The sequence below is a fragment of the Notothenia rossii genome (assembly GCF_949606895.1).
Source record: "Notothenia rossii genome assembly, chromosome: 9".
Classification (NCBI taxonomy): Eukaryota; Metazoa; Chordata; class Actinopteri; order Perciformes; family Nototheniidae; genus Notothenia; species Notothenia rossii.
The window spans coordinates 53,796,056-53,823,870 of record NC_136907.1 but is presented as its reverse complement, the minus strand read 5'-3'; the positions used below and the strand labels follow the sequence as shown (position 1 = coordinate 53,823,870).

The following is a 27,815-nucleotide window of genomic DNA, read 5'->3' as shown; positions in this document are numbered from 1 at the left end:
AGCTCAAAATAAGGTCTGTGGTTGACACACATTTAAGAGATAAATCACGTTTTGTTCTACGACATTAAATACATCAGCAGTGACCCCACTGGTGATTTTTGAAGAGTTTACGTGTCTGAAAAACGATGGTTGTTACCGAGTGGCTGAATAGGACTACAGAAATTGTCGAGGCCGTTGTACGTCATTACGCCTAGCACGTAAACACTCCCGCTAAGTTTGTTTTCTCCTGTGTTCTGCTTGAAAGCAAGTACCTGCCTATCTTTAGTATCTGTATATCTATATCTGACCATTAGAATCTGTATTTTTGAAATTGTCGTTTTTAACACCCTAGTTTTACAAATTATAGAATAATTAATTACCAGTGTTTTCCAATTTTACTCGGCAGTTCGTTTCGTTAGCTAACGTTAGCTAAAGCTAGCGCTACTAGTTAGCTACGCAATGGTTTGTTGCTTTGCTCCGGGTTGCAGCCACAGGTCTTCGCATGAAACGTGCTTGTTCTATCGTTTCCCGGCCGATGTTTTCCAAAGGAGAGTCTGGATTCGTGCCATGAGGTAAGCTGACTTTACATTTTTGTCCATGTCACGGTGAAATGTAAATGATGGGTAGTGACTGTATCGCCGTTTTAGAGATGGCGCTGCTGAAAAGACCGCAACATAAGTAAAGATAATGAATAAATCCTATTAAAACCTGTGTGGCTTATATGATAAGTCTTATTAGTACAAGCAGCATAACGTTTCACCATGTAACTAAAGATTGTAGTCAGGGAAATCAGTTTGACATATTGAACTAATAACAAATCACCTCTGGCTGGCAGAGAACTCTCTGCTCCATAGCTTCTCTTGGACGTAAAATCACATGTACATTTTACATTTATATTCAATTTAATATCCCATCCCTCACATACTTTTGTATATCTAATAACTTATATTTTGTTTTTCTTGTTATGCTGCTGCAACACAAACATTTCCCAAATTGGGATCAATACAGTAATATCTTATCTTAATTAATTAAGATATAACTATTATAATTAGTGTAGCAGCTGACACCTATTTTCAATATGGATTAATCTACCATTTATTTCTTTAGTTCAATTTTGATCTATAAAAATGTCAAAATAGTGAAAATGTTCACTTGACTTATCAAAGTGCAAGGTTATATCTTTAGATGTTTTGTTTTAGCCTATGTCTTAATGCTCTTATATGTGACGGTGTGACTTCCATGAAACTAATATTTTATATCTTCCCAACAGACGAGCTGACAGGAAACCTAACACTCTAACAACCACAACATTGCAAAGGCGAGTAAATTAAAAACGATTCACAATTATTATTTTTTTCTTCTTCTTTCTTGCAGTGAGGTGAAGCTGACCTTGCACTTGGTGCCAGTAAGGATGTTCCTTACACAGGCTGAATGTGTCTCCTTCCTTACTGACAAAGAAGCCCTTGATTTGCAATGCTTCACTAATTGTCATTTCCCTGGCTCTGTACGGACACTTTACCTCCAGCACAGCGGAAGACCCTACCAGACCATCTGGAGATGCCCCCAACAATCCTGACTCATGGACCTGCATCTGGGTTGCAGTGGTGAATGCCCTGACGCCCTCACATTCATTCATAGTCCCCCACTGTACAGACAAAACACCATCAAGGGCCTGTTGTTGCCCTAGCACCCTGGCAATAAAGGAAGCAGTCACACGCTTTGACATCAGGACAGCTCCAAAGTTGCTGGCAGTCAACCTTCCTTTCCTGAACAAATGCCAGTTTGGGTTGGTTCGCTGACCAGTGGTAGCCACCTGAATTGCCCTCTGTTGCTCTTCAGACAATGCCATGCTTGCCACAATTGCCTCAGGTCCCTGATGTCCAACAGATTTGATCATTTCAGGAACAGTAAGTGTTTCCAAGCTGCAGTGTTCCTCTTCTGGCTCGGGGGAGAGAAGCCAAGAAATTCCTGAGAACCTGCCCCCGAGTCTGTCCCTCAGCCAGTCACGATCTTCGGAGGTGGGCTCTCTTGTCAGCGGGTTAAATTTGTTATTGGTTGGAGGAAATAGCTCCCCCACTGAATGCATACGTTTAGTTGCCTTTGGCTTCTTCCACTGACAGGGGGTGTCAGTGCAGCTGAAATTGTGGATGGCAAAGATGGCTCATGCAGCCGCATGACTGCATTTCCATTCTCCACATGGGCATTCACATTTTGTGGAGAGAATTCCCTCTTCTCCTGTAGTTACCTGTGGTGATGGGATTTTTTTATTATTTAAAATATATTTACATTTGTAATGCCTTCCCAATTATCCCTTTAATTGTTTATAGCCTACTGTATGTTTATTTCATGGATATTTCTGTGTTTTCTGGTGTGTAATATTTGTAATCTTGGGGCCTCTTCTCTTTAACGTCTAAATGCTACCACTGGCTCAGATAATGAAGAACAACAAAATAAGTTACCATAGCTATGCGGATGACACACAAATTTACGTAACCATTTCACCAGGAGACTATGCTCCAATTCAAACACTGAGTAAGTGCATTGAACAAATCAATGACTGGATGTGTCCGAACTTTCTCCAATTAAACAAAGATAAAACTGAGGTAAAGGTTTTTGGAGCCAAGGCAGGACTTTTAAAAGTTAGCGCTGAGCTTCAGTCTGCAATGTTCAAAACAACAGATAAAGCCAGAAATCTAGGTGTAGTCATGGACTCTGACCTGAATTTCAACAGTCACATTAAAACAGTTACTAAATCAGCCTACTATCACCTAAAGAACATATCTAGGATTAAAAGACTAATGTCACAGCAGGATTTGTAAAAACTTGTCCATGCTTTTATCTTCAGTAGACTGGACTACTGCAATGGTGTCTTCACAGGTCTCACTAAAACATCTATTAGAAAGCTTCAGCTGATTCAGAACGCTGCTGCTCGAGTCCTCACTAACACTAAGAAAGTGGATCACATCACTCCTGTTCTGAAGTCTTTACACTGGCTTCCTGTGTGTCAAAGAATAGATTTCAAAATACTGCAGCTGGTTTATAAAGCACTGAATGGTTTAGGCCCAAAATACATTTCTGACCTCCTGCTAAATTATGAACCATCCAAATCTCAGGTCTTCAGGGACTGGTCAGCTTTCTGTCCCCAGAGTCAGAACTAAACATGGAGAAGCAGCGTACAGTTATTATGCTCCAAATATCTGGAACAAACTCCCAGAAACCTGCAGGTCCGCTTCAACTCTTACTACTTTTAAATCCAGGCTGAAGACTTTTCTTTTTGTCGCTGCTTTTAATTGAACTATTCATATCTTAGACTGCACTGTAACTTTTATCCATGTATTTTTTCTATTAATGTTTATTTTATTAGCTTTTCTTTTTAATGACTGATTTTAAATGCCATTTTCTTAATGTCTTTCATTTTTTGCAAAGCACTTTGAATTGCCTTGTGTTGAAAAGTGCTATATAAATAAACTTGCCTTGCCTTGCCTAATAAAGATTTCATGTGACACATAAAATTGATTTGTTGATGGGAATTAATTTGAATAAATTAACTCTAGGTTACGGTACTCTTGCTATCAATACTCACTGACACTGTAAACCTTGTCCCTCATGCTAGCCCTGACAACACCGGTAAGCACAACTTCATCTAGGCTGCACTGTTTTACGTGTCCTGACTTGTAGTAGTTCTCTCCTATCTACACTCTTCTTGTCATCTTTGTAAAACGATATCAGACTGGTAATTGACACAGCCATGACTTCTAGTTAAATTCAGTGTGGCTAAAATGAAAAGCTTTGTTAAAATATGCAAGCGCGCAAAAGTCAAAGTCAGCTTTATTGTCAAAAATTCGACATGTGTTATACATCCAGAAATATTGTTTCCCACAGTGTGACATGTATACATAAAACAAAACAAAAAGGGCCTAGATAAACGTGGTATACATTAAACAAAACAAAAAGGGCCTAAATAACCTTGGTATACAGTTTAAAATGTTAATATATTTAAAGTGTTCAAAGTGTTTCAGAGCTAGTCAGTTGAAACGATCTTAAGTTGGCGTGACGTTGAAGTCGTGCGACCCTGCTGCTGTACTGGCTTCTAGTTCGTCTATAGCATAACGTTAGCATTTTGCTTCTGGCGACTAGATTTATCATTCAAAAATTATAAAAGTAGGGTTGACATGTGGAGATTATCCGGCTGAACAAAACGTGATCCGTCTCTTAAATGTGTGTCAACCAAAGACCTTATTTCGAGCTATTTTCCAAAATCCAATGGAGAAATTGCATTGGTTTTTGATGAACGAACCGGAAGAAGTTTACTTCCGGGTTGTATGACGCGTTACTGCGGTTCTCTATAAGAGGTACATAAACATTAGCAACAGGCGTGAAGAATAATAACAATATTTTCGTTATTAGTATAATAGTTTGGCAATATTTCATGCGCTGCAATTTTGTTGCAAACGGACAGGGGCAACATCCTCATAAAAACGTTATTTTCTCTTACACTTTCCATTACATGTTCAACTACATCACTCCTGTGTATGCACATTTCTCTGCCTGAATATTTGGTGACCAGTTAGGTGACCCTAACCCTAACTGTAAAGGCTGCTACACACCAACCTGAGACCAAAGAACGCGTACCGAAGGCGTCCCGACTTTTACATCCGCTACATCCCCTGCGTTGGCTACGCCGCCCGCCTACGAACACACCGCAAAGACTTCAGTTGACGAGTGGCAATAACTTTCCTTACCAGCAGGCAGCGGTAGTGTGTATTCGTCATTCAAAAGAGGCAACAACTGAAAGACAGACTATACTCCGAGAGAAGAAGAACAGGCTGTGTGATATAAACAAAAAGAAACTCTTGCGTCCAGGTGAGATGAAAATGAAAAAGATTAACCGTCTGTGTGTGCCTTCTTAATCGTTTGTTTTGGTCCCTCACTTCCGCTTTGCTTCTCATGCACTGACTCGCTAAGCTGAACAGTCAGTCAGAGTGATTTCTTTGTCCCAACTTTCTTTGGCCTCCCGCGGGAGGTGTGAAAAGTGCCGTAAAGAGACGACGGTGCGGGACACACCAACCTGAGTAGGGCGCCGCGAATGCCCGACTGCCTCTGACGGCCTCTGACTCCCAAAATCGGGTTGGTGTTTAGGGGCCTTAACCCTATCCACCTTTCCGGAGCTTTACTAAATAGGTGTAACTTCCTAAGTGTAACCCTAACCCTAACCCTAATTTGGTCACAATAAAAGTAAAATCTGATATCCTGAGATCCCATTTTCGAGAGAATGTATTTTTATTAATATATGCGGGCTCTGGCTTTTCTCATTTTGAATTCAGAACCAGTGTATACAACCCATCAATCCAGTCATTTAGATTAATGTCTGAACCAAATAGTATGTACAGTTTGAATCATCAAAATATAACTTCACTGAGAAAGAACCAGACTGGTATTATGGACTTCGCACTGATGATCTTTTTAGTGCCATAAAACCAACGGTTTATGATTCATAACCATCATAACCTCTGCAATAAAACAGCCGCTTGACATGCAGCCGCAGGTTTTCAGTTTTAGGAAAAAAGTAGTTTGTTACTCCGCTGAACTCTGAAGTTTTTCACCCAAAATTGCTCCTGTGGGGATTGTCCACAGTATTGAGTATGTAAGTCGCTTTGAATAAAAGCGTCTAACAAGTGACATGTAATGTAATGTCTTGGGCTGCATTTAATATGGTTGCAGAGAGTCAGATACTCTGAATCTTCTGAAATCAGCTGGCAAGTAATGATACCATCTCAGGAGTTTTTTCATTTTATTTAAGTATTATTGTTATAAAGAACTTTTTCTCTGGTGATGGAACTTCTTAAACCTTTTTGTAAGGCAGCAGAAGCAGACAACCCAACATTTTAATGTTTATATGGTGAAGCAGTGAGATTACCGTGGCCGGTTTACACCTCCACTAGACGTGGAGAAACATTAGCATTAATTTGGATTAAATCTCTACTCACCTGATGAAAATCGGATATCTACTCTTCATTTAAGTCTATTTTGGACGGTTCCAATGCATTATAGAAAAACCTGCTCCTTTATCTTCTTCAGCTAGTTGCCAACTCTTTCTGACGGTGCTCTATAGGTGATATAGAGAGAGGGCTTTTTCTTTTAAAATAGATGTCTGCTGCTGTTGGTACAAGGTTCATGACAGCAAAAAATATAAAATGACAGACGCTGGATATAAAACCAGAACAATATGCCAAAGCGCTCCATAGAATTGAAGGAACTATAGAGTTTGGTAATGACTCTCTGTGGGTAAAAGTGTACTACAATGTAATTATAACCAAAAAAAACACTAATGTGGTGGTGTTATTACCATGAACAATAATTATGTTGAACTCGGTCGCACTGTGTGGCTGGGAGTAGTTCAATTTTGAGGCAAATTGCAAAGCACTTTGGACTCTATAAACACAGCCATTTATTTAATATTAACCTTTTTGTTTGACCTTTGCTGAGTTTCTAGCAAAAGGGGAGAATATCTGTAATGAGCCTGTAAATGTATTAACATTTTCAGCTTACAATGCCAGACTTAATGTGAGCTATTCTCCAGCATGTACTCTCCTTTTGTCTACTAAAGCATATGGGATTTGGAATATGTGGTTTCAGTGTTGAAAATACAGCCATAGATTACTTTAAACACACCAGAAGGGGTTGAAAAGGCCCCCGCCTCATTTATGCATATACTGCAGTTTTAGTATCCATACCTGTCTGATAGCGCACAGAAGCTTCCCGTAGCAGAACACGATCACCACGAAGGGTGCGATGAGGCAGAACAGAAACAGGCAGATGATGTAAGATATGCTATTGGCCGTCTTGGCTGTCCAGTCCACAGAACAGGTGGTCCCGGGACCCTCGGGGCCATATTTGCTCCAGCCAAAGAGTGGCGGCAGAGTCCAGGCGAGGGAGTAGAGCCAGGACAGAAGGATGCCCTGGGATATCTTCCGGTAGTTGGAGGCGTCCGCCTCAGTGGGCGCCACCATGGTGCTGTAGCGCTCATAGGAGAGGACCGCCAGGGAGATCAGGGACACAATGCCTGGGAGGGGGGCACAAACATAGGTAAACCACATTGGGTATAGATTCAGTCGCATAGCGTGTAGAAAGATATGGCCTCAACAGAAGGAGCTCGATACAAGAAACAAGTTAATAGAGTTGCACCAATCCACTTTGTTCTGTTCCATTCCTTTACCTGAGTTGTGACATCTGCCAATACTAAAACCAGAGCTCTTTTCGTGTCAAATGTGCATGAGAAACTTGTTCAGAAGTATCTACACTATCCAAAAACCCTGTAAAAAAGTTTAAAATAAATCTGCTTTTTCATGAATTGCTGTGTAAAATATGTATTTGAAGCACTGGGAGTAAGCCCCCATTTTAAGAGCCAGAAGACCATAAATGTGATTTAACAACAGGCCTGCCATGTTTACCTGGTAGAAGGCTACAGGACTGTTGCGTGCAATGTGTTGTTGAGTAGACCTAGAGAGAAAAGACAGTTTTCGATCCGCAACTCTATTAATACATATTTATGTATAGGCAGGGTGGGGATGGTTACTTTAAAAATGTAATCCATTACAGTTACTGATTTCTGAAAACAGATTTAATCAGTAACCTAATATGAGTATAACAATAAAAGAAGCAATCCAAATAAATACAAGCGAATATAAATATCAATAAGATGTTTTTTACTTAGATGTCTTAAGACAGAAGAACATTGTGAACTTAGAAAAGAAGAAACCAAGATATTTAGGATAAAATATTTGTCCTTTCAAATGTAGGCTAGGCCTACAGAATAGTAGAGTTTACAAAAAGTGTTTAAGGTTAATATACAAGTTAAAAGCAAACAGTATTATTGTTTTAATAAATCAGGTGTCCACCTACTGCATTAAAAAGAAAAGAATGAAAGTAGCCTCAACGAAAACCCAAAAGAAAATGCAGGCAGAAGGTCTACAGTATATTATATATATTGGTCTTTATTGATACATTGTAATCCTGGAAGAAATCCCCCTTTTTTTTTTTAAATAAGGGGAGTCTGATTACATATTTTCTTAATGTAACTATAAGGGAATAGAGTTACTTATTTTTGTATCCCGATTACTTCATCCCGTTACATCTAATCTGTACTCCCCAATCCTGTGTATGGGTTACAATTATATCCGATACAGATATTGGAAGGAATCAGTCTCATCTCTTCAAGCTAACATAACACTGTAGACATCGTGTGAAGCTGTGTTCTTCTTTATATACCCTGATTACACAACCCAGTCTCATGGCATTTCGTGTTCACCAACACGATTTTTAATCTATTGATTCGTGTTCACCAACACGATTTTCCCCTTTTTTCGTGTTGCACAGCACAATTTTAAAAGCAATGTATTTCTACTGGTAATGTGTTTCGTGCCTGCAGCACGTCTTTTTCTCTGGTCAGGTCGTGGAAGACCGGAAGCTGTGTGGTTCATAAAAACATGTTCTTACTCAATATCAAGCCACAATTATTGCTTTTATTTTAAATCGTATAATTTCGGACTTTTGTTGCCGTCTGTGAGGAAAATAAATGGGGCTCAGAGCCTCAGAATACTGAAATCTGTATTTTTAAAATCTTTTTTGTTATTCTTTTCAAAATAACACACTGTTATTTACTCAACAATAACACACAATTATTGGTTTAATTCCATAATCTCTGGCTTTTTTTGGCGTCCGTCAGGAACTGAAAAAAAAAAAAAAAAAAAAACGGAAACAGACGTAGGCATTTTGAGCAATTACCCAAGATCCTCAGCTATGGTTTAAGCTCGCTGATTGGATGTTTTAGCCGCAATGCATGCTGGGATTTGGTGTTTATATGATATGAAATCCGGAAAACATTTTAAAAGAATCAAATAATACTTAATTCCGAGTGTTCTTGCTTTCCTCTTTGAAAGTATCACATAACGGCATACGGTTCGGCTGCATTACATATTACAGATCTGCCGTAGTTCTTTATTTATAGAGCCCTGATGAGAAGACCTTTGGAAAAACTGGAAGAAATGCTGCCGAAACTGAATACTTGACGTGGATCATAAATATGTCAACAATTAAACAACATCTTCAATTTCTCTTCACACAATACGTCTCCTCGCAGTATCAACACTAATTCGGCTGACTTTTACATTTGATCTAATTCGTAGATAGGTTATATTTACACCATAACGGTGCACAGCTGATATAAAAGGACTTGGAGTTTTTAAAGATATTACTGATTTTCTTTGAATATAAGAATATAAATACTAAGTCGTATAGCAATATGCTGTAAAATTATGTGAAAGCATGAATAAAACTACACATCTTCAGATGTTGTACATACATAAGTGTCCTACACTAATAATACAAAGTTATTATGGCTGTGTGTACCTTGTGTGCACCGCCTAGTCGTTAAAGCACGTTATTGAATTATTGTTTTTATGTGTTATATTTGATGAAAAATATATATATTATGGACATAAGCGATTTTCACCCATTTATTAATTATATGTTTTACATTTGATAACACCAATGTGTTTAATACTGGCAACTTCTAATTGTGGGAAAAATGAAAACGTTCAGTAGAGACGCCCCATAGAACATTTTGCGAAACACATTAGCCAGCATGTGTAGTTCTGGGGGGGCGTTCGATTCCAGTTTTGGATAGTCTGGCGTGGTTTCGTTCCATTTCAAACAGCTGTTTGACGCTCGGCGTAACCTTGGCGCACTCCCACTCCAACATCCAATCCCAGAGCTTGAAGATTAATCACGGGGACTGTAGTCCTAAACGATAGCTGGGGATTATGGGTAGTGTAGTGTCTTCGGCCATCCTAAACTCCTAGAGGCCTACGTCTGTTTCCGGTTATTTTTATTTTGAAATTCAGTTCCTGACGGACGCCAAAGAAGCCCGAGATTATGGAATTAAACCAATAAATAAAAGCAAGGATAATTTTGTGTTATTGTTGAGTAAATAACAGTGTGTTATTTTGAAAAGAATAACAATTTAAAAGGAAAAAAAGATTTAAAAAATACAGATTTCAGTATTCGGAGGCTCTGAGCCCCATTTATTTTCCTCACAGACGGCAACAAAAGTCCGAAATTATACGATTTAAAATAAAAGCAATAATTGTGGCTTGATATTGAGTAAGAACATATTTTTATGAACCACAAAGCTTCCAGTCTTCCACGACCCGACCGGAGAAAAAGACGTGCTGCAGGCACAAAACACATTACCAGTAGAAATACATTGCTTTTAAAATCGTTCTGTGCAACACGAAAAAAAGGAGAAAATCGTGTTGGTGAACACGAATCAATAGATTAAAAATCGTGTTGGTGAACACGAAGTGCCATGAGAGTGGGTTGGATTACTGTACACATTGAATGGGGCCAGAAGAATATGCACTGCCTGTACAAATGTGTATCTACTGTGATGAGGGAAACACTGCGATATAAATGTATTTCTAAGATCAAAAGAGCACCTACAAGCAGAAGCTCTATGATTTGCTACCTCAGAGTAAAGCTGCATTCACATTATACACGCTAAATTGGCCCGCCTACGTGGACGAGCTACCCTCGACGTAGCATACCACTCGAAATTGTGGCCGAGCGCTGCACTAAAAGTCAAAGTTGAATTATTTCAACTTTTACTAGTAAGCACTGTTAAATATGTTCTTTATTCTCGCGTCCAGGAGAGAAGCTTTAAAATGAGACTAAATGGAGTCTCTGAAAAGATTCAAATGGGATACTTTAATTTAATAAGGCGCGGTAGTGTTACAGACAGAATATTGTTCCGGCAGAAAACAGCTGTGATCTGGCTCTCCTGAGCAAGAAGAGAAGGCCCATCCCCCGTTCGGTGCCTTTATATATCCTCTGCTGGCTCCTCCCCATAGCCGGCTCGCCTCGCCTCGAATGTCCGTTGTTGCATTTAAACAGAGGATTGGTACTTTTTACCTTCAACATATGCTTAACACGCCTTTTCTCCTCATATTCTCTTTCATCACTTTTCATGTAACACATTCTAAACGCTGTAATCAATACTCTAAAACATACAAAAAATGCTTCACGGCTGGTTTGGTTTCCGGTCATTCCGGATGTTGTCACATGCTACTCTCGTCTGTAAACAATAGTGTATTCAAATAAACTGTACTTTCATTTAATATTCAGCATGGTAGTATCTCGACATCTATAGTTGTAGTGTTAAATCAGTAGGTTTCGGTTTTCACCACACCACGTCATTTCGCTACTTAATTCACCTCTTTAGGAAATCGTATTAGCCACATGCTAAATGCTAACCGTAGATGAAGGATTTTCAGAATAAAAGCTTAACTGCTTGTGCACAAGAATTTCTGATTTTTCAGTATAAAAGAGCGTTTAAACTGACGGTATGTTTAAGCTACATTATACCATCAAAACATTGATTTTAATTTCTAACAGCACTGACCTTTTGACGCGCAACCAATCAGATGATAGCTGTATGTAGCGACGCAATAGCAGGGGATGTAACCATAGAACCCAAACAGTTTTCAGCACATGGCAGATCGCGTATCACCACAATAGCAAACGTGGTTGTGCAATCATCAAATGTCTCAGTTCGTACTCCTGCAGCAGATACACAGTGCTGTGAATCAGAACCTGCGGCATTACCTGCAGTGTCTCTGCTGGACAGAAGCAACGCGGGGTAACACAACATTATGAGAAAGCTCTTATCTCTCTCTTTCTCTCTGTGCCCTTTCTCTATTTCATTGCAGTGGCACAGCAGCAGGAGCCTGCAGCTCAGTGTTCCCGCTGACCTCTCAGCCCTTTTATCCTGTTGACTATGTTTCTCAAAGCCCTTATGATCCATGGGGCTGTCCTTCATGCCCATTGATTTTCAGCTGCAATTGAGCAAAACTAAATTGGACGTTTTTTTAAGAAGGCGGCCCAGACCTTTCAGTGAATTGCCAACACAACGGCTTCTCTGAGTGATAAATAAATGAATGAAGGGAAAAGTAAGAAGGGAAGGTAGGAGGGGAGTTATAGCCAGTAAAACAAGACGGAAACAACATTAGTTCTGTGATTTACAGTGACTGTTCTTCAGAATTTGTTTGTGGCTGTGTGGAAATGAGTTGAACACACAGCATGCACCCCTGGCTGCAGTTTGTTTGGCTCAGCGTGTTGATGCCCACAGTTATTCCGCTCATGTTGCTTTTCCTGCAATGACTGCTTTGTTCCATTTTTTAATAGCTTTGTTAGCTAAATTCTCCAAAGTTTTTATAACATCACTCTAGTGTTTTTGTTTCATCTCAGCTGACATAGCAAGCAATTGCAATCAGATATTTAGCTGAAAGCCTTCTTTCATCAGCTCTGTCCTTTTCATCTGTTTTCTGTCTTTTACATGTAGCTTTCAAATCAGTACAGACGAACTGGCCTCTCACAACAGGTGGGCTGTTTGATATTGTTTCAGGCCTAAATCTTTGTTCTAGTGTTCATAACAACACGTGTTACCTTGAACCACAATCTGTTTGTTTACTCCAGTGTGTGGAAGACAGCATTTCATTCTGATCTTTTACTAGTTCTTCTTAGTTAATGAATATAATCAGATACTGGGGACACATAAATCTTTATTCTGATTAGCTAGAATCCTCAGTACAAACAGACACCTCCAATATAGAACCAGTCAACAATGCTTTCAAGTTGTAAAGTATATTAAGATGCAGGAGCATGGGCGTAGGCAGCATCCTGAATGTGGGGGGGACATTTTTAACGGGGGGTTTGGGGATCCCCCCCACGAAAAAAAAAAAATAGATTTCCTGTATTCTGGTCCATTTTAACAGGTGGTTTGATACTTTTATGTGGCTATACTAGCATGAGGGAAATGATGGGTACATTTTGTAATTTCATCCAGTCGTAAAGAAAGGAAACATATTTGATTATTAATTCAGAGCCGTCTTTGAATTAATAAAAAGCAGTTTCAATGCCAATTTTTTGTACATTTATATACAACAATAAATATTTGTGAGTGCATTGAGAGATATTGTTGTGGAGAGTCATTTATATATAAATCGCAAAATACATTTGTGAATCCTTCTGTGAGCATTTATTAGTATTGAGACTGATCTGACTCCATCCAGATGTTAAGTTCACCTAGGAATGGTATCATTGACTTAAATGTTCAAATAATTGTTGCTTTTCTGTCTATATTGGTCATATGATGCCCCTTGACTGAAATGTTTCCTGTTCAATATCCCCACTGATTTCCTCACAATTTACTCTAAACTGTCATTTCCCTTTCATCACTCACCTCAGCAATGAACCCCCCTCCACTGTCCCTGTGTTCTGCCTCTGGCTCACTCTCAAGCGCCTAGATGTCAAGAGAGGTGGTGAAGTGATCAACATTTATTGAGCCGTATACTCTTTCACATTGAATCATAACAAGTCATACTGAATGTAAATACAACTGACTCTAAAGTAAGTCCCGGTCTGTGACATTGGACATTTTGAAGACTCAAAGCCCCAAGCAGTAGGTAGAATATTAGCTAGTCTATGTAATGTTCACATAAAATAAATAGTTAACTGAATACTGAGATGGAAATTGCCTATAAGCACTCAGTAAAACATAAACACACATAAAAAGCTTCTGAATGATAAGAAGTATAATTCAAACATAATGTACATTAGCATTTTGAGAGAGAGTACCTTAAAGAACTCAGAAAATAATCTCTTATCGAACTGAGGCTCCAGTAAAACACACTGACACACTCTCTACATGGACATCATGGTGTTTACATGAGCACAGAGAGATCGGGTTATTCATGTTCCCTGTTTACATGATAAATACTAGTAACCTGGCATTTCGATGCCTTTTCTCATCTAAACTATTCAGTATTTGTATCTCTCTATCATGAAATAAAGACGAAACTCCTCTCAAGAAGTGAGACGCTTTTGCCGCCGCCATCACTGTTAACTGATTAACTGCTAACAGCTGACTTACTTTCGTCTTCTTTGAAAAAAATGTTCTTATGTCCATGTTGTCTGGGGGAGAAAACATATCAAACCAAGAGATCGTCAGCTTTGATTTTCGATGTATTAACAATGTCCTGAACACTTGGTGTGTGTGCCTTACCTCCGCTACCGGCATCGCTTCATACGAAAGATCTGAGCTGTCCAACTATGGCAGCACTCCTTGAACATGCGCGCACTATGGGAGAATCTGCCTTGGTACAAAGTAGCAGTGAAAACATGGTACGGAGTTTCATTGATTTGGGCATTCTCTCAATAAGCAAGTGGAATGGATTTGATAGTGAAGCACTGACACAGCGCTCTACAAAGTGTGGCGAGTGGATAGACCGATTCACGGACTTTCCACATGGTAAAAGTGGGGGGGTCTAAACTAATCATTTCAAAAAGTGGGGGGGGAATGAGACTTTCCTCACAATGGAAAAACAACTTTGTAAGTCGACAAAAGAGTCTGCACTCAAGGTACTTTATCTCTCGCTCTGAAGCTTTGACCATATCACATAATCTTCCTCTGCAAGAAGTTGGTTAAGGGAAAAGTCAATGCTGGCAAAAGCCAACATGCTCGGAATAATCTTGAGTTTCAACATCAACAGTTTTCCTGCATTTTATTCTCATTATTATATGAAACTTATTTTCTTGTAAGAGTCACATGAAGTTTAGGGTTAAAGTTTTCCTAAAAACATATATGAAGTTATATATATATATATATATATATAAAAAGGATATCTTTCTGCTGACATGAAGTCTCAGATGAAATTTCGAACATATCTTTTGTTTTTGGGGGCAATGGCAAATGTCAGTTTAGAAAACTTGAATCTTTGGATACAGTGGCCAACCTAATCCACTGATACATGCCATGAGAATCAATTTGATCCCTTTAATTACCTACATTTTCAAATCGAAATACCTCAATACGTTGGTATAAATATACAGTATACATGTACATGTTTTTACACTGGAAACTTCAATTTGAATATGACATCAACAGCAATCTTTATTTAGTGTGGATTGATCACCTCCTGTGTATTGGATCAGTTCACCCCTGCATAACAAACTCCTCAATGTTCTTCTTATATTAAAAATAGGATAACTGAAAAGCAAAGAGGGCTAAGACGAATGAAATTGATTCAAGTAAGTTCTGCGAGCATGTGGTGTAGCACATATTTGAGATGACAGACTGACAACGTAATCAGAGGCAAATCAAATCACACTGTCTCAAAACTGCTAAAGTTAATTAGCAGCTCTGCTCCAAGGAGAGGCATCCAAATGTAATACCATAGAAAACACTATGTGACTTCAACAATTGACAGCAATATGATGTATAACTTTTGATATGGAAATGTGATAAACACATCACATGTCCCTTCTCTTTTTCTCATTACACGGTGTACGGTGTGGGCGACAAGGGCAGCTTTGTCGAGGGCAATGTCATGTGAAGACAAGTGTACAAATGTGGATTTAACTTCATAGCATCCAAAATCAAACAGCCCTTCATCAGTCTTCTGGCCGGATCTAAGGGCAACAGCTGAATCTAATGTTTACTAATCTGTCAGGATTCGGGAATAGGTAGGACCCAAAAGAAGAATACAAAAAAAGGTAAAAAGGCCTAGAAACAAAAGCGAGCTTTATTTAAAAGCTGATGAACAAAACATGGCTGAATCGAAACGTAGCACAAGGAAAACAACAACACAAGAACTAACCGTGATCCACATGGAGGGAGACAGGAAAGACAAACAATGAACTGAGGTTACCTACTGTAACCCCAGCTTCTATGAGTAAATGCCGCAGCCCTCTAAGGCTATCGCTATTGGGTAATCCCCCTGCGCCCCCGCGCAGCACTGAAACACTTGTAGTCCACCTTCGGGCCTCCTTCCGGTATAAATAGGAAGGAAGCCCGGCAATCTGCTCCCATACAACATAACTTTTCTTCAGCTATTCGTAGAGCCAGTGGGGCCCAGCACTTAGAGGGCTGCGCCATTTACTCATAGAAGCTGGGGTTACAGTAGGTAACCTCAGTTCTATTTCGTATATGGCTTCGGCCTCTAAGGCTATCGCTATTGGGTTAAGGGCGAAGCATGATGTAGTCTGCGCCCCACTGGGTCCGCCCGGCACTAGAAGCACAGACTCACCTGCTAAATAACGCCCCATGCCTGTTGTGCCATGCGTAATGGCGCATCACCGTCCCTGGAACATAGCAAAACATGCCTATCTTCCCGACGGGGTGAAGGCTGGGAACAATACATACCGGCCGCTGTGAGAAAGTAGAGACGAAGGTCCCACCTTGCCCATCGATCATAGAGGGGGAACAGCAGCTCTCTGCGTGTCAGACAGGTAGGAGAGCGCACAGCTGGATCCCTGACGTCACTCACTCTGACCAGGCACTCCGTACAAAGTGTGTCAGAGGAAAAAGGAACATCCCTCCTATAAGAGGGGAAAAGGGCCGCTCTCCGCGTGCCGAGAGGCAGGAGAGAGGCGCACAGCTGGATCCCTGGCGTCACTCACTCCGACAGGACACCCAGTACAGGGTGTGTCAGAGAGGAATGGGAGACATCCCTCAAATAAAAATGAATAAACGAACAGGGGGAAGACCAAGATGCAGCCGTGCAAATATCTTCCACTGACATTCCTCCGTGCAAAGCCGTGGAGGAGGAAATTCCTCTGGTGGAGTGCGCATTGATGTTCTCTGGGGGCTCCACCCCAGAGGAGACATGCCTGTGACACAGCCTCACACAACTTGTGTGACAGCCGTTGTGCAGACAGAGGTTGCCCGATCGAGCGCTCTCTATAGTGCACAAACAGCCGCTGAGAATGGCGCAAGGCAGCCGTGCGCGCCACATAGCAGGACAGCGCGCGCACAGGACAGAGGAGATTTAGAAAAATAGCGGGGGTAAAAACCGCGCAAGACACTGTTCCTGGGATGACAGGAGTGTTTCTTGTATCCCATGGAACTGCTGGGGGGAGAGGCTTCTCTGTGAAGTGCCGTAATGGTCGTCATGGTGACGAGCCACGCCATCGCCGCCGCTGCCCGTGAGGCAAAAGGGCTGCCTGCGAGGGAGTTTCCACACGCTGCATTTCACTCCGTCTCTCATCATGAGGCGCGTACACGCCCAGGAGATGAGAGGTTTGTGCATGCTGTCCACACGAGGCGTTATAACGGTGTTCGTGGTTATTATGACCGTGTGTAGGAGGCATATCTGGGACAGAGGAATGCCGCGAGCTCTGCAGGTTATTAACCGAGGTTAAAACCGGCAGGCTTCTGCAGCGAGCCCTGCTGTCTACTTAATCAACAGATTAGTGGCAGCCAGCTTAATTAGCGAGCTCTGCAGGTTATTAACCGATAGGTTAAAACCAGCAGGCTTCTTGCAGCGAGCCCTGGCGCCGTGGCGCTGCGGGCGCTGCCGCTGGGGGCACTCAGCCTGGAATACTGCTCATTCCCCCATTCTTGCTTCTCTGTGATTTGCCCGTCCGGGCTGATTGATTTGCCCGTCCAGGCTGATTGGAGCGTCCAGTAGCACTTTTCTGGCCGTCTCCGTAACAGACGCCGCCGCACTGTGTCTCCCCCGTCCGGGGGAGAGGAGGGAGGGGAGAACCGTGGAGGGAGGCGGGGCAGGAGTTGCTTCGGACTCCTGCCCGACACGAGGCCCCAGGGACACGAGGCCCCGTCCGCGGGCTCGTAAGCCTGGACGGGCCAATCGTCCTCCTCGGCCACAGCAGCAAGAGTGTCCGCTCTCCGCTTCCTTTCGCCCGAGGGGAGACGAGCGCAGTGCATGCTACCTGCTGGTTTAGAGCCGCGTACACGTGCTTTGACCCCCGGCAGGATTCGCATACTGCTTTTATCTCTGCAGGTCATAACTCATTATGAACCCAGAGCCACATGAGGGACAATCACGGACGCAGTTGTTGCTCATGATGATTCTCAATTGCTGTGCTTCAGTAACTGTGCTGGTTTGCTGAAAAAAAGAGGGAGCAGATTGCCGGGCCTCCTTCCTATTTATACCGGAAGGAGGCCCGAGGGTGGGGCTCACCTTGCGGGTAGGCGTGGACTACAAGTGTTTCAGTGCTGCGCGGGGGCGCAGGGGGATTACCCAATAGCGATAGCCTTAGAGGGCGAAGCCATATACGAAATAGAACCGACATGGAGCACAGGGGAAGACAAGACTAAATACAAAGAAGGGTAATCACAGGACAAGACACAGCTGGGCAGGGGAGGCAGAAACACAAGGGCAACAGGTGAACACAATCAGACAATCAGACACAGGAGGGCAAACACAGAGGCCGTTTCTCAATCTCGAGGATTCTGGCTTCCAAGCCAATATTTCAAGGATGCTACGTCATCGAGTGCTGCCGAAGGACTTTTCCAATTTCCAGCATACTTTGAATTCCACCGAGGCCGCGTCCTTTGTTTGGGGGAAATTTCGAGGCTGCACATGGGTAGACTTCGCGTCCTTAAAATCCCCACAATGCTTTGCGCACGGACCAATTTCAAAAACCCTTGCAGAGAATTGCTGAACCGACGCAGCACACATTTAAATGTAAGTATGTAGTGGCGTAGAACATGTGTTGGTAAATACGTTACTTTGTTACATTTGTTTGTTATCACCAAAAATGTTTTCCGTAAAAGTAAAGCAAGTTCATAATTAGATAGATATCGTGAGGTATTTATTTCCGGTACAGTTTATGTTGAAACCGTTAGAGAGAGTGGCACACTTGTTAGCCTGTTCCATTCTTCTTCGTTTTCCAAAGCCGTGGCTTGGAAGCATAGTTGCTTTGTTTCTGAAGGAAGTGACTTGGAAGTACGTGACTACCGAGCCAGCATCCTCGCGATTGAGAAACACCCAGGGGGTGAACACTTTTCAAAATAAAAAAGGAAACCGGAGACAGACAAAACACAACACAGACAGACCGTGATGCAATCAGACATCTTATGATCTGATAAGACAGGGAATCAAATGAGCTTATTCCAGATATGGTGTTCCCTCATTCTTTCTGTTTTATTTGTCTTTATGAAAGCATCTAGTTTGTCTTTTACTACAAATCCAGGAGTAGGCAGTTTTAATAAAATACAAAGGATTAAAAATTTGTTTATAAGGGTTTGTGTTCACATAGCGTCTTGAGTTCGAGTCAACACCTGACAAGTTGTCAAGATATCGTTTTAAAATAGTAAATAGTAACCTCATGGAAACAATGATTATGTGCTGGTGAAGGCTTTGCACAGCGGTGCGACTCTCCCATCATCATCAATACAATATCTTGGCGGAATTAATGCAACTGGACAGAATGACATGTTGTGAAATTGCAGCAGCTTATCGACATGATGCCTTGACGAATGGGTGCCGTACACATAGCTAAAGGCGGTCCAATTAAATATTAGAGTGTGCAACCTTTTTTACATAGGACCTACATCTTCCCAGATCGTACTATGTGAAACAGAACTACTGTCACTCACACTAACAGGTAACTAGAAATCAGAATATAAATGTTGGCTTATTATAGTTGACGGATTTAAGTAATGCACAACGCGTGCAAAGACCATCATTCACATTAATGCCTGACTCCAACCCACTACATATCGTTGTCCCTGCTGCAGGATCTTCTACACTATTAATTACATGGGCTAATTATCCGGCTTCTTCTCTCTGACCTTTACCGCGGAGCATCATTATTCGGCTTTCTCGCTCCCTCGCTGAGATTTCTTCTTACGTCGCAACAAATTAACATCACGAGCCAGGTGTTGCTTGTGCCTGTGTGATGCACATCTATATCTGACCTACTTAATCAAAACCAGTCACGTGCTGTGTGTAGTTCCAAGGAAACGCAAACAAAACATACACCGCCTAATGCCAGCCATGAAGTTGCTCTGTGGGTTGTTGCAGTGGTGGAAAGTAAAAGTGAAAAGTATTGCACTGAGGTACATTTTGTAGGTACTTCACATTTGCTGCACATTATTGCATCAAATATTTTACTTTTTACTCCACTACATACATTTGACAACTTTACTGGCTCCTCTTTTAATTTAATTTGTTTGAATTAAATTAACTAAAACCTAGAGACCTGGCAGTGTAAAATATGTTAATGTTAGCTCTCCCTTTACCAGCTACACGTTTTAAATGAGAGACACACTAAAGCATCACCAATCAAACATGTGTGATATAATCAGTTTTGGGCAAGTTACTTCCGAAATGTAATACAGTCAGTGTCGACTGGTCATTAGGGGCACAGCCCCACCTAGTGTCAGCAGAAATATAAAGATTACAACTAAATGAAAAAAATAAACAAAAAAATATATAAAATATATTTTAAGATCATGTTTAATCATCTGATTCGTCTGTACATTGCTGTTTTAGTCTGTGTTCTTCTAATTAGTGTCTACAGCCTATTGAGCTGTTTAGAGCCATGTGGGACAAAACCCGATCATGCCCCTCCCTCCCACTGTCTAAGTGAACGGTGACTGTAAAAACTACACTGCGCATGCTCAGAATATTGTCCTATTTAATGTGTCTGGCAAAAAAATAATGACCATAGGGGAACTGAGCTGCCATCCCCACCATACGTCATCTCACATAATTCAGAGCTGATTGGCTGTAAGTACGTGTGCCGCGAAAAGTGTGGTGTGTGAAGAGGAGACGAGAGACGCGTCCTAAAACCCGGAAGTAAACTACGCATGGGTTCCCTCCACAAATAGCAATGAGATTTCTCCATAGGATTTTAGAAACCAGCTCAAAATAAGATCTGTGGGAAACGTACCTGTTAGATAAATGCACGTTTTGTTCAGCCGGATAATATCCACATGTCTACCCTACTTTTATAATTTTCTAATCGTAAATCTATCGATTAGATTTATGATAGACTTTTGAAACTACAAGAAGATAAGGAGGACTTTTACAAAAAAGTAATAGAGATTTTTGTCCAGAAGGAATGGTTAAATGGACTTCATCTTCAAGTCAAGGTAAGACCGCAATTTTATTGAAAATGGGATCTTACTAAGAGAGAACAATTCAATATTTAATTGATAAAATTACATTTGTTGGGTATCCTTTTGTTGAACTGTAAAGCTTTTGAAAATAATATTATATTTTGATTTAGGTCAAAATATAACTTTGACCCAGTTTTTGACCTCAGTGAGCTTAGGCACCTGTAGCATTGGCTGCTGTGCTCTCAGTGTTTTGTCTCTCTGTTCCTGCCTGTTGGCGTCAGCTGATAGAGGTGTTATTGTGCTTTGCCTGTTTTATCTTGTTATGCAGCATGTTGATTATTCTCTCAGAACCAGCTAAATACATGGGTCTGGGGTAGAGATCTTCAGAATTGGTTTGGCATCTCTAGCTGTGGTCAACTCGAGGCACAGCGCATGTCTTGTGAATTCTCCGGCCTAAGCTCCAAAAAACCGTCAGTGTTTGCCATCAAAGTTCCTGCTCTCCCCATGTCTCTCTGAGTCCTGTCTCCATTGCTTCAGAAGTTTCCATCACAAATACCTTTAGATTTGGAACTTGAGTATATTTTGCTGCATTTTCACCTTTCTTACTGTAAGTCATATTTTGAATGCAGGACGTTTACTTGTATTTCTACACTGTATTATTACCTTAATTTATGTGTAAGATCTGAGTACTTCTTTATAGTGGCCGACAAAACCTTTCCATAAGGAGAAACTCGCTGCAGTGTCAAAAACCATGCAAATATAAAAACACAGATGTGCCAAAACACATGCATCTTCACCAACGTCACGAAACATGCTGTGTTTAATTAAAAGGACTGCATAAACTAAACGCTTCAAAGGCAAAGGCTGCAAGAAGCTCAAAACACAAAGGAAACCAGGCAAGACTAGCTAGTTAGCTAGCTTACAGTAGATCTGTAATAATGTTGAAAGGAATCAGGAAACATTTTTTAAATAAGCCATTAAAACTTACATTTTAGGTTAGTTTTCAGCAAGAGTGACCTTTGGCCAACTTTATAATCCCCAAACGTCTACCTTTGCAGCGTTTCTTTATGTGTAGCGCTTCAGGTAAGCGGCACACATATTTCGTCAAGTTGGTATGTGTTTTCTGAATGTGTTGTTTTTTCAAGTCCGTGAAGATGTTTCTTTATGAAGCACCTTGAACTGCACTTATTGTATGAAAAGGGCTATACAAATAAATATTATTATTATTTGCATGTGTTTGTCAAATGTGTCTTTTTTATATATGCATTTTATTTTAAACATGCAGCACGTTTCTCCTTATGGAATTGTTTTGGTCGTTGTAGCGTGTTTGCACCTTTCAGCCACTATACTTCTTCTCCCTCTGGCAAGTCTAAAAGCTGTATTTAACGACTGAACACTGCGATAAGAGTTTCATATTAAAAAAGGCCAGGACCTGTTGGAAATCAACTGGAACCTCGCACTGACCCTAGCAGGAATTTTGTATGGAGCCAGTCCCACATGCATTTGCTCCCCTAGATGAGCGTGCATGCAGGAGGGGAATCTAACGTCAGAATGCATCTAGCAGCCCTGGCAAGGTTAGTACAGTGGCTGTGTGCAGAGTCCACTGGAGGCCGGATGAGGCGGCTAACAGTATGCAGGCTCACGCAGACCTGGTGAGAAACACAGACCCTCTCCTACCCCCCCCCCCCCCCCCCCCCCACTGTATTAAAGTTCAGCGACATGGAGAGGAAAATGCAAAGCGGCAGGTAGAAGAGGTGAAGCGGCTAAATGCTTCCACTGCCAAGAGAAGAAAGAGCAGGGTGTGAGTTGTGTTAGCGCGCACACACACACACACACACACACACACACACACACACACACACACACACACACACACACACACACACACACACACGTCTGCACGAATTGTCTTCATTTTTTTTGCTCTTGGCATAAAGTCTAAAAAATAAAGCGCTGTATCTTCAGTTGTTCAGTCTTTGAACAATCCTAGACGTTATGGGCTCAAAGCTGTGGCAAAAAGTAGAAATCAATGTCGGGAGGCAGAAGGAATACAATGTTCCAACAGAAAGCTAACAATGTCTTTGTCATTGAGAGTGATGCCCCCTAATTTGAAGCAACATCAATCACTCGGCAAAAGCTTCATAGAGATTTAGTGAAGACAGGCAGTCACTTTGTCAAAGCTGCACCCGGCGTTATTCATCTAAACAATCCATTTCACTTTTCCTTTTCAGACCCTCCCTTATACTCTTTCCTTTACTTTTTTTTAATAGCCTATTGAGGAATGACTTATCCAAAACAATAACGGCTCTAATGATGTCTTTGAGCCATCTCTCTTTCTCTTCTGTTTTAGCTCAAACACGCCAAGTTCCTGTCAGAAGGATTTGTATAAATTGGATGTCAGCGTTACACACCTCAGGTGGGGCCAAATCTCGACATAACACGAGGGTTTAGCGAGACAGCAGCTACAATCAGAGTACATCCTGATACTGACAAACGTCAAGGACTCGCTTTATTTCTCTGCGATACGACTGAAATTAAGTGATCCTGTGGAGGGAATTGGCTTGCCAACTCATCCCAGAGGAAGTGAAAGTAGTGCTTTTGAATCCGTTTTCAATTTTAAAAGTTTGACAGATCTACAGAAAGAGGCTTTTAAGTCAAATAAAATTCAATTTAGTTATGTTGAATATACTGGGTGGAAATAGTAGCACTAGATAAAAGGAGGCAACACGGTGGCCTGCTGAGAATAAGCCATGGAGGGACGTTTGTGCTGCATAAATCTCTCTCACTGAGTGTGAGGGCTGGAAGGCTGCAGCTCTTTCCTCTGCTGCAGGGAGGAGCTAACTGTCCTAACACCAGGTCATGTGGCTCCATGCACTTTGCTTGCAAAATGACATGAAAGGGGAGCAAGGTCATTGGACAGACAAATTACAAATTCATGTGGGTTGCTTGGTTACTTTGAAGACTGCGTGAACCGGTCAATGCCATTGGGGCACCAAAAGAAAAATATTAAAAAATAATATTTAAAATAATATATAAACATTTTTGTTTTATTTAGTTTTTTGCGTTGCACCGGCTGCACCGTTGATAGTTACGCCACTGGTTGCACGTCACATCACTACAAAAACAGAAGACAGGAAACTCAGTACCCCCAAGTCTGTTAACCAGTAACTAACCATCAGTTCTTCAATCAAAGTAACTCATTAACTAACCATCAATGAATCATTCATTAATACAGTGCCCCCCCCCCAGTCTGTTTACCAGTAACTAGCCATCAGTTCTTCAATCGCAGTCACTGAGGAACTCCTCATTAAATGGGGCGAAGCCTGCGAGCTAGTTCAGGCAGTCAACTCGAGCACTTATGCTGCATTCATACATAACGCCCCCTTGCCCTACAACCAACCAAACAGAGTCTCCTTAATATGCCGCTCTATTTAACCTGCCAGATATCTCTCTATGCATTGCTTGCTGCTGCTTTTGCTGCAGCTACCTCTACGTCGCTGCTGCTTGCTGCCCCACCGCCACCCCAGCTTCCACCCCAGCTTCCACCTGTAGGCTCGGGGGTGAGTTATTTGATCATCACTCATCTTGCTATGTATATCTAGGGAGTGATGATGCCCGAGCCTAGACGCCAAACTTAACTATATGCTGCTTCTAATAAACATGTTAAAGAAACACGTGAGTTGTCTGACTGAACTAACCATTAAGTATCTAGTCGTTCCTTATTCACTACTCAGTAACTAAGCACATGTGGTGTACTTTATTGTAAAGTGTAACCCAAAAGAGGTGCTGAACATACACAAAGAGACACAAAACTACCAAAAAGGAACACAAAACTATCAGAAAAAACTTCAAAATTATGAGTACTACCACAAATAGGCCAAACTACCATTAAAAGTCACAATAGTACCACAAGGATATGAAAAACATACAAAGAGCGAAAAACTAGGATAAAAGTTGCAGAACATACACAAATAGACACCAAATAACCATCAACAAAAGTTATTCAGAACAATCGCTTTACAATCATCTCTAAATAAAAAACTACCACTAACTCAGTATTATCTCAAAGAGATAAAACTACCGCAACAATTGTCCTCAGTCCGGGTGTTCTGCCCACAAGTGTGGGGTGGTGGACAGTTTTGTCTCACAATCCGTCCATGCTCAGAAACAGTCCGATGTGTCACAGGGTTACAGAAGCAACACATTTCTCCAAATTCAGCCTCCATCTTCTACTTCACATTTATCAACATGTTTGGTGGTTTAGAAGTGTGCATGGCGCTGCTTTACTTTAAGTAAGGCATCCTGCATTGATGGTTGTAAAGGGCAGCGGAGGTCTACACCTTTCAAAAAGCTCTTACTATTTCATCATCCTGTTAGAAGCCATTCACAAAGTAAACATGTTTGTCTCCCAATGTCATTTTGGAATTCATCTTAGAAAGAAGCTTACCATGAATACCATTGGCATTGATTCACTTAACATGGTTTGTATTGCTTGAACAAAGCAAAAAACATGACAGTTTATTAAAACATGCCACTCCTAATGACTTAAACTCAAGCATACTAATGAACAAGGCCAACCAAAACTTGTCCTGTGTATGCCAACTCTCTACTCATGTGTTTTTCTTGTAATTACTGACAAGTGGTGCCTCTCAAAATGTTGGTCTGCCAAACATTCTTTGAATGCACTTTGATATTTTAAAACACCTGAGTGCACATGTCCTGACATTGTGTGAATGTCACAGAGAGGATAAACGAGTGTTTTTCAAAGATCCGACAGGCTGCCTGGTCTTCAAAGCTTGTTTTGGATGCCTTGGAAAAAGCTTTTAAAGCAATTAGGGACTGATGACAAGAAAGCGCTGTTCATTAAATAACCTCAAATCAAGCATCAGGCCAATGACACCCGCTGATAGGAGAGCACTTTTATGCTTAAAGCATCCTGCAAATGATTTGTAGCATCAAACAAATGTCATTCCTAATCATGCATCTGAAGCTTTGATGGATTCTGGGCTCAAGCAAAATCAATATGATTTTAGTTTTTATGTTTCTTTGATACAAAACTCCCTTTTTGCAACTTTTACATAGCAGCCATGTCCTCTAGAAATAGCTTTTTTTCCCCACCCTGTGTCTTGTTCCAGGTGAGAAAGCAATTATTCTCAGTGTTATCACTGCACCCAATTTGCATCGCTATCAGCACCCTTGAGCAAAAGTAGACCCAGTGGTGGAAGAAGTACTCAGATTATATACTCTATTAAAAGTAGAAATATTCATTATCTTTAATGCTTTTTTCTAACAGATCCCGTGAGACCCAAAACAAGATTATTCACATATGTAAATTGTGAGTTGATGTAATATGATCCTATGTGCTCTTTATTATGCTGAAAGGTATCTTTTTGTGCTTCAGTTCAAAGCCAGATTAAAAAATGTGTCTCCCATTGATATCCATCTAAAGCCATATACAAGTGTTCTTGGATCAGACTCATATTATTCATTTTTGGAATTGCTTTGAATGCTGCATGCCTCACGATACTGCAGAAATGGAAGGATGAAGATCCCCCTGATATCTCATTATGGTTTAGAAAACGGATGTCCATCTTGCCATTGGAGAGATTATTACACGCTCTCTGAAGAACTGAGTGTGTTACGGACTGGTCCCCAATAGCATTATAGATGGAAGAGTAATGGTTAAGTGTCATAACTCTGGCCGTACATTTAGCAGAATAAGTCCTCACACATGGAAACCACAATCGGTTGTTACTGATGTTGCTTTTTGTTTTTATTTTCTCGGTTTTTATAGTTTTGGTTAATTTATATTTACATACTGTATATTTATTTACTTTAAGTGTAATGCACATTGGAAATGTTAGCCTATAATCAGAGGTGGAATGTAACATGTATTTTCACACTATGCAACGTTATACTTCTCTACATGTTGTAGGCAAATGTTGTACTTTTCACTCCACTTCATTTATTTTACAGATTGAGGTAACATTTTTGAGGATTTAGATAATACAAAAAATATAAATCAACGTATACATTAGCATATTAAAGGTTAAGCTACCCAGTTTTATCAAAAGTAATCCAAATAAATCCCACCTTTACCAAATTCAACAGTGAAGTGATGCATCAATGATTATTATACCACAATTATAAATAGATGGTGTTCAAATCTGCAAAATTACTTCAGTTCCTTTTCGTACTTAAAGCATAATTTGATGCCAATACTTTTGAACTTTTACTAAAGTGCAATTTTGAATGCATGACTTTTATTTGTAACCAATACGTTTACCTTCCCCCCTATATTGCTAAAAGTACTTCTTCCACCTCTGCCTATAATTAGATGTCAATGTAAGTTATTTTAGTTTATGTATATTGTCTATGAGCTAATAATCAGAATCCGTGAAGTGAACTAGGGACTACCAAAATGTGAGTATAAGTATAAATTAGCATAACATTAAAATACTAAAGTACCTTAAAATGGTATTGTATGCAATATTTGAGTACATTTACCTTATAACATTTCACCACTAAACCAGAGCCCCTTTTCTCATTGCACATTTCCTAATGGTGAATTGTTTCTGCAACAACTGCATTTCCCTACATCCCAGAGACCTTAATGAGCAATGATCTTCCCTTGCCTCAGGCAGTAACAAGAATTTAGCGGCCATTTGATACCTCTCTGTACATATCTTTATAGCCTACAGTACATCAGCCTAAATGCACTGACAGCTCTGTGTGACACATTTCCAGAGTTCCTAAGGACATTTGAACGAGTGAATGAGCGTCTGAGAGTTCAGCACATGCTTCCCAAAATGGCCCTGAAGCCATGAAACGAGCAGCTTTGGAAGAGGGCTTGAAGAGATTCAACAGTCACTCATGCAGCCCCAAATGGAGATAATGTCCTGTATTACAC

At 40.8% G+C, this 27,815-nt stretch overlaps 1 protein-coding gene across 1 annotated transcript in view; it reads right to left on the bottom strand.

Moving 5' to 3' along the window:
• The window catches only part of LOC307018306 (vertebrate ancient opsin-like), a 112,102-nt gene that overhangs the window by 82,751 nt on the left and 1,536 nt on the right, over positions 1-27,815 (bottom strand). The window contains exon 2 of the mRNA XM_079648498.1: positions 6,714-7,042. Coding sequence (XP_079504624.1) covers positions 6,714-7,042 — 329 coding nt within the window. The remainder of the gene's footprint in view (positions 1-6,713; positions 7,043-27,815) is intronic.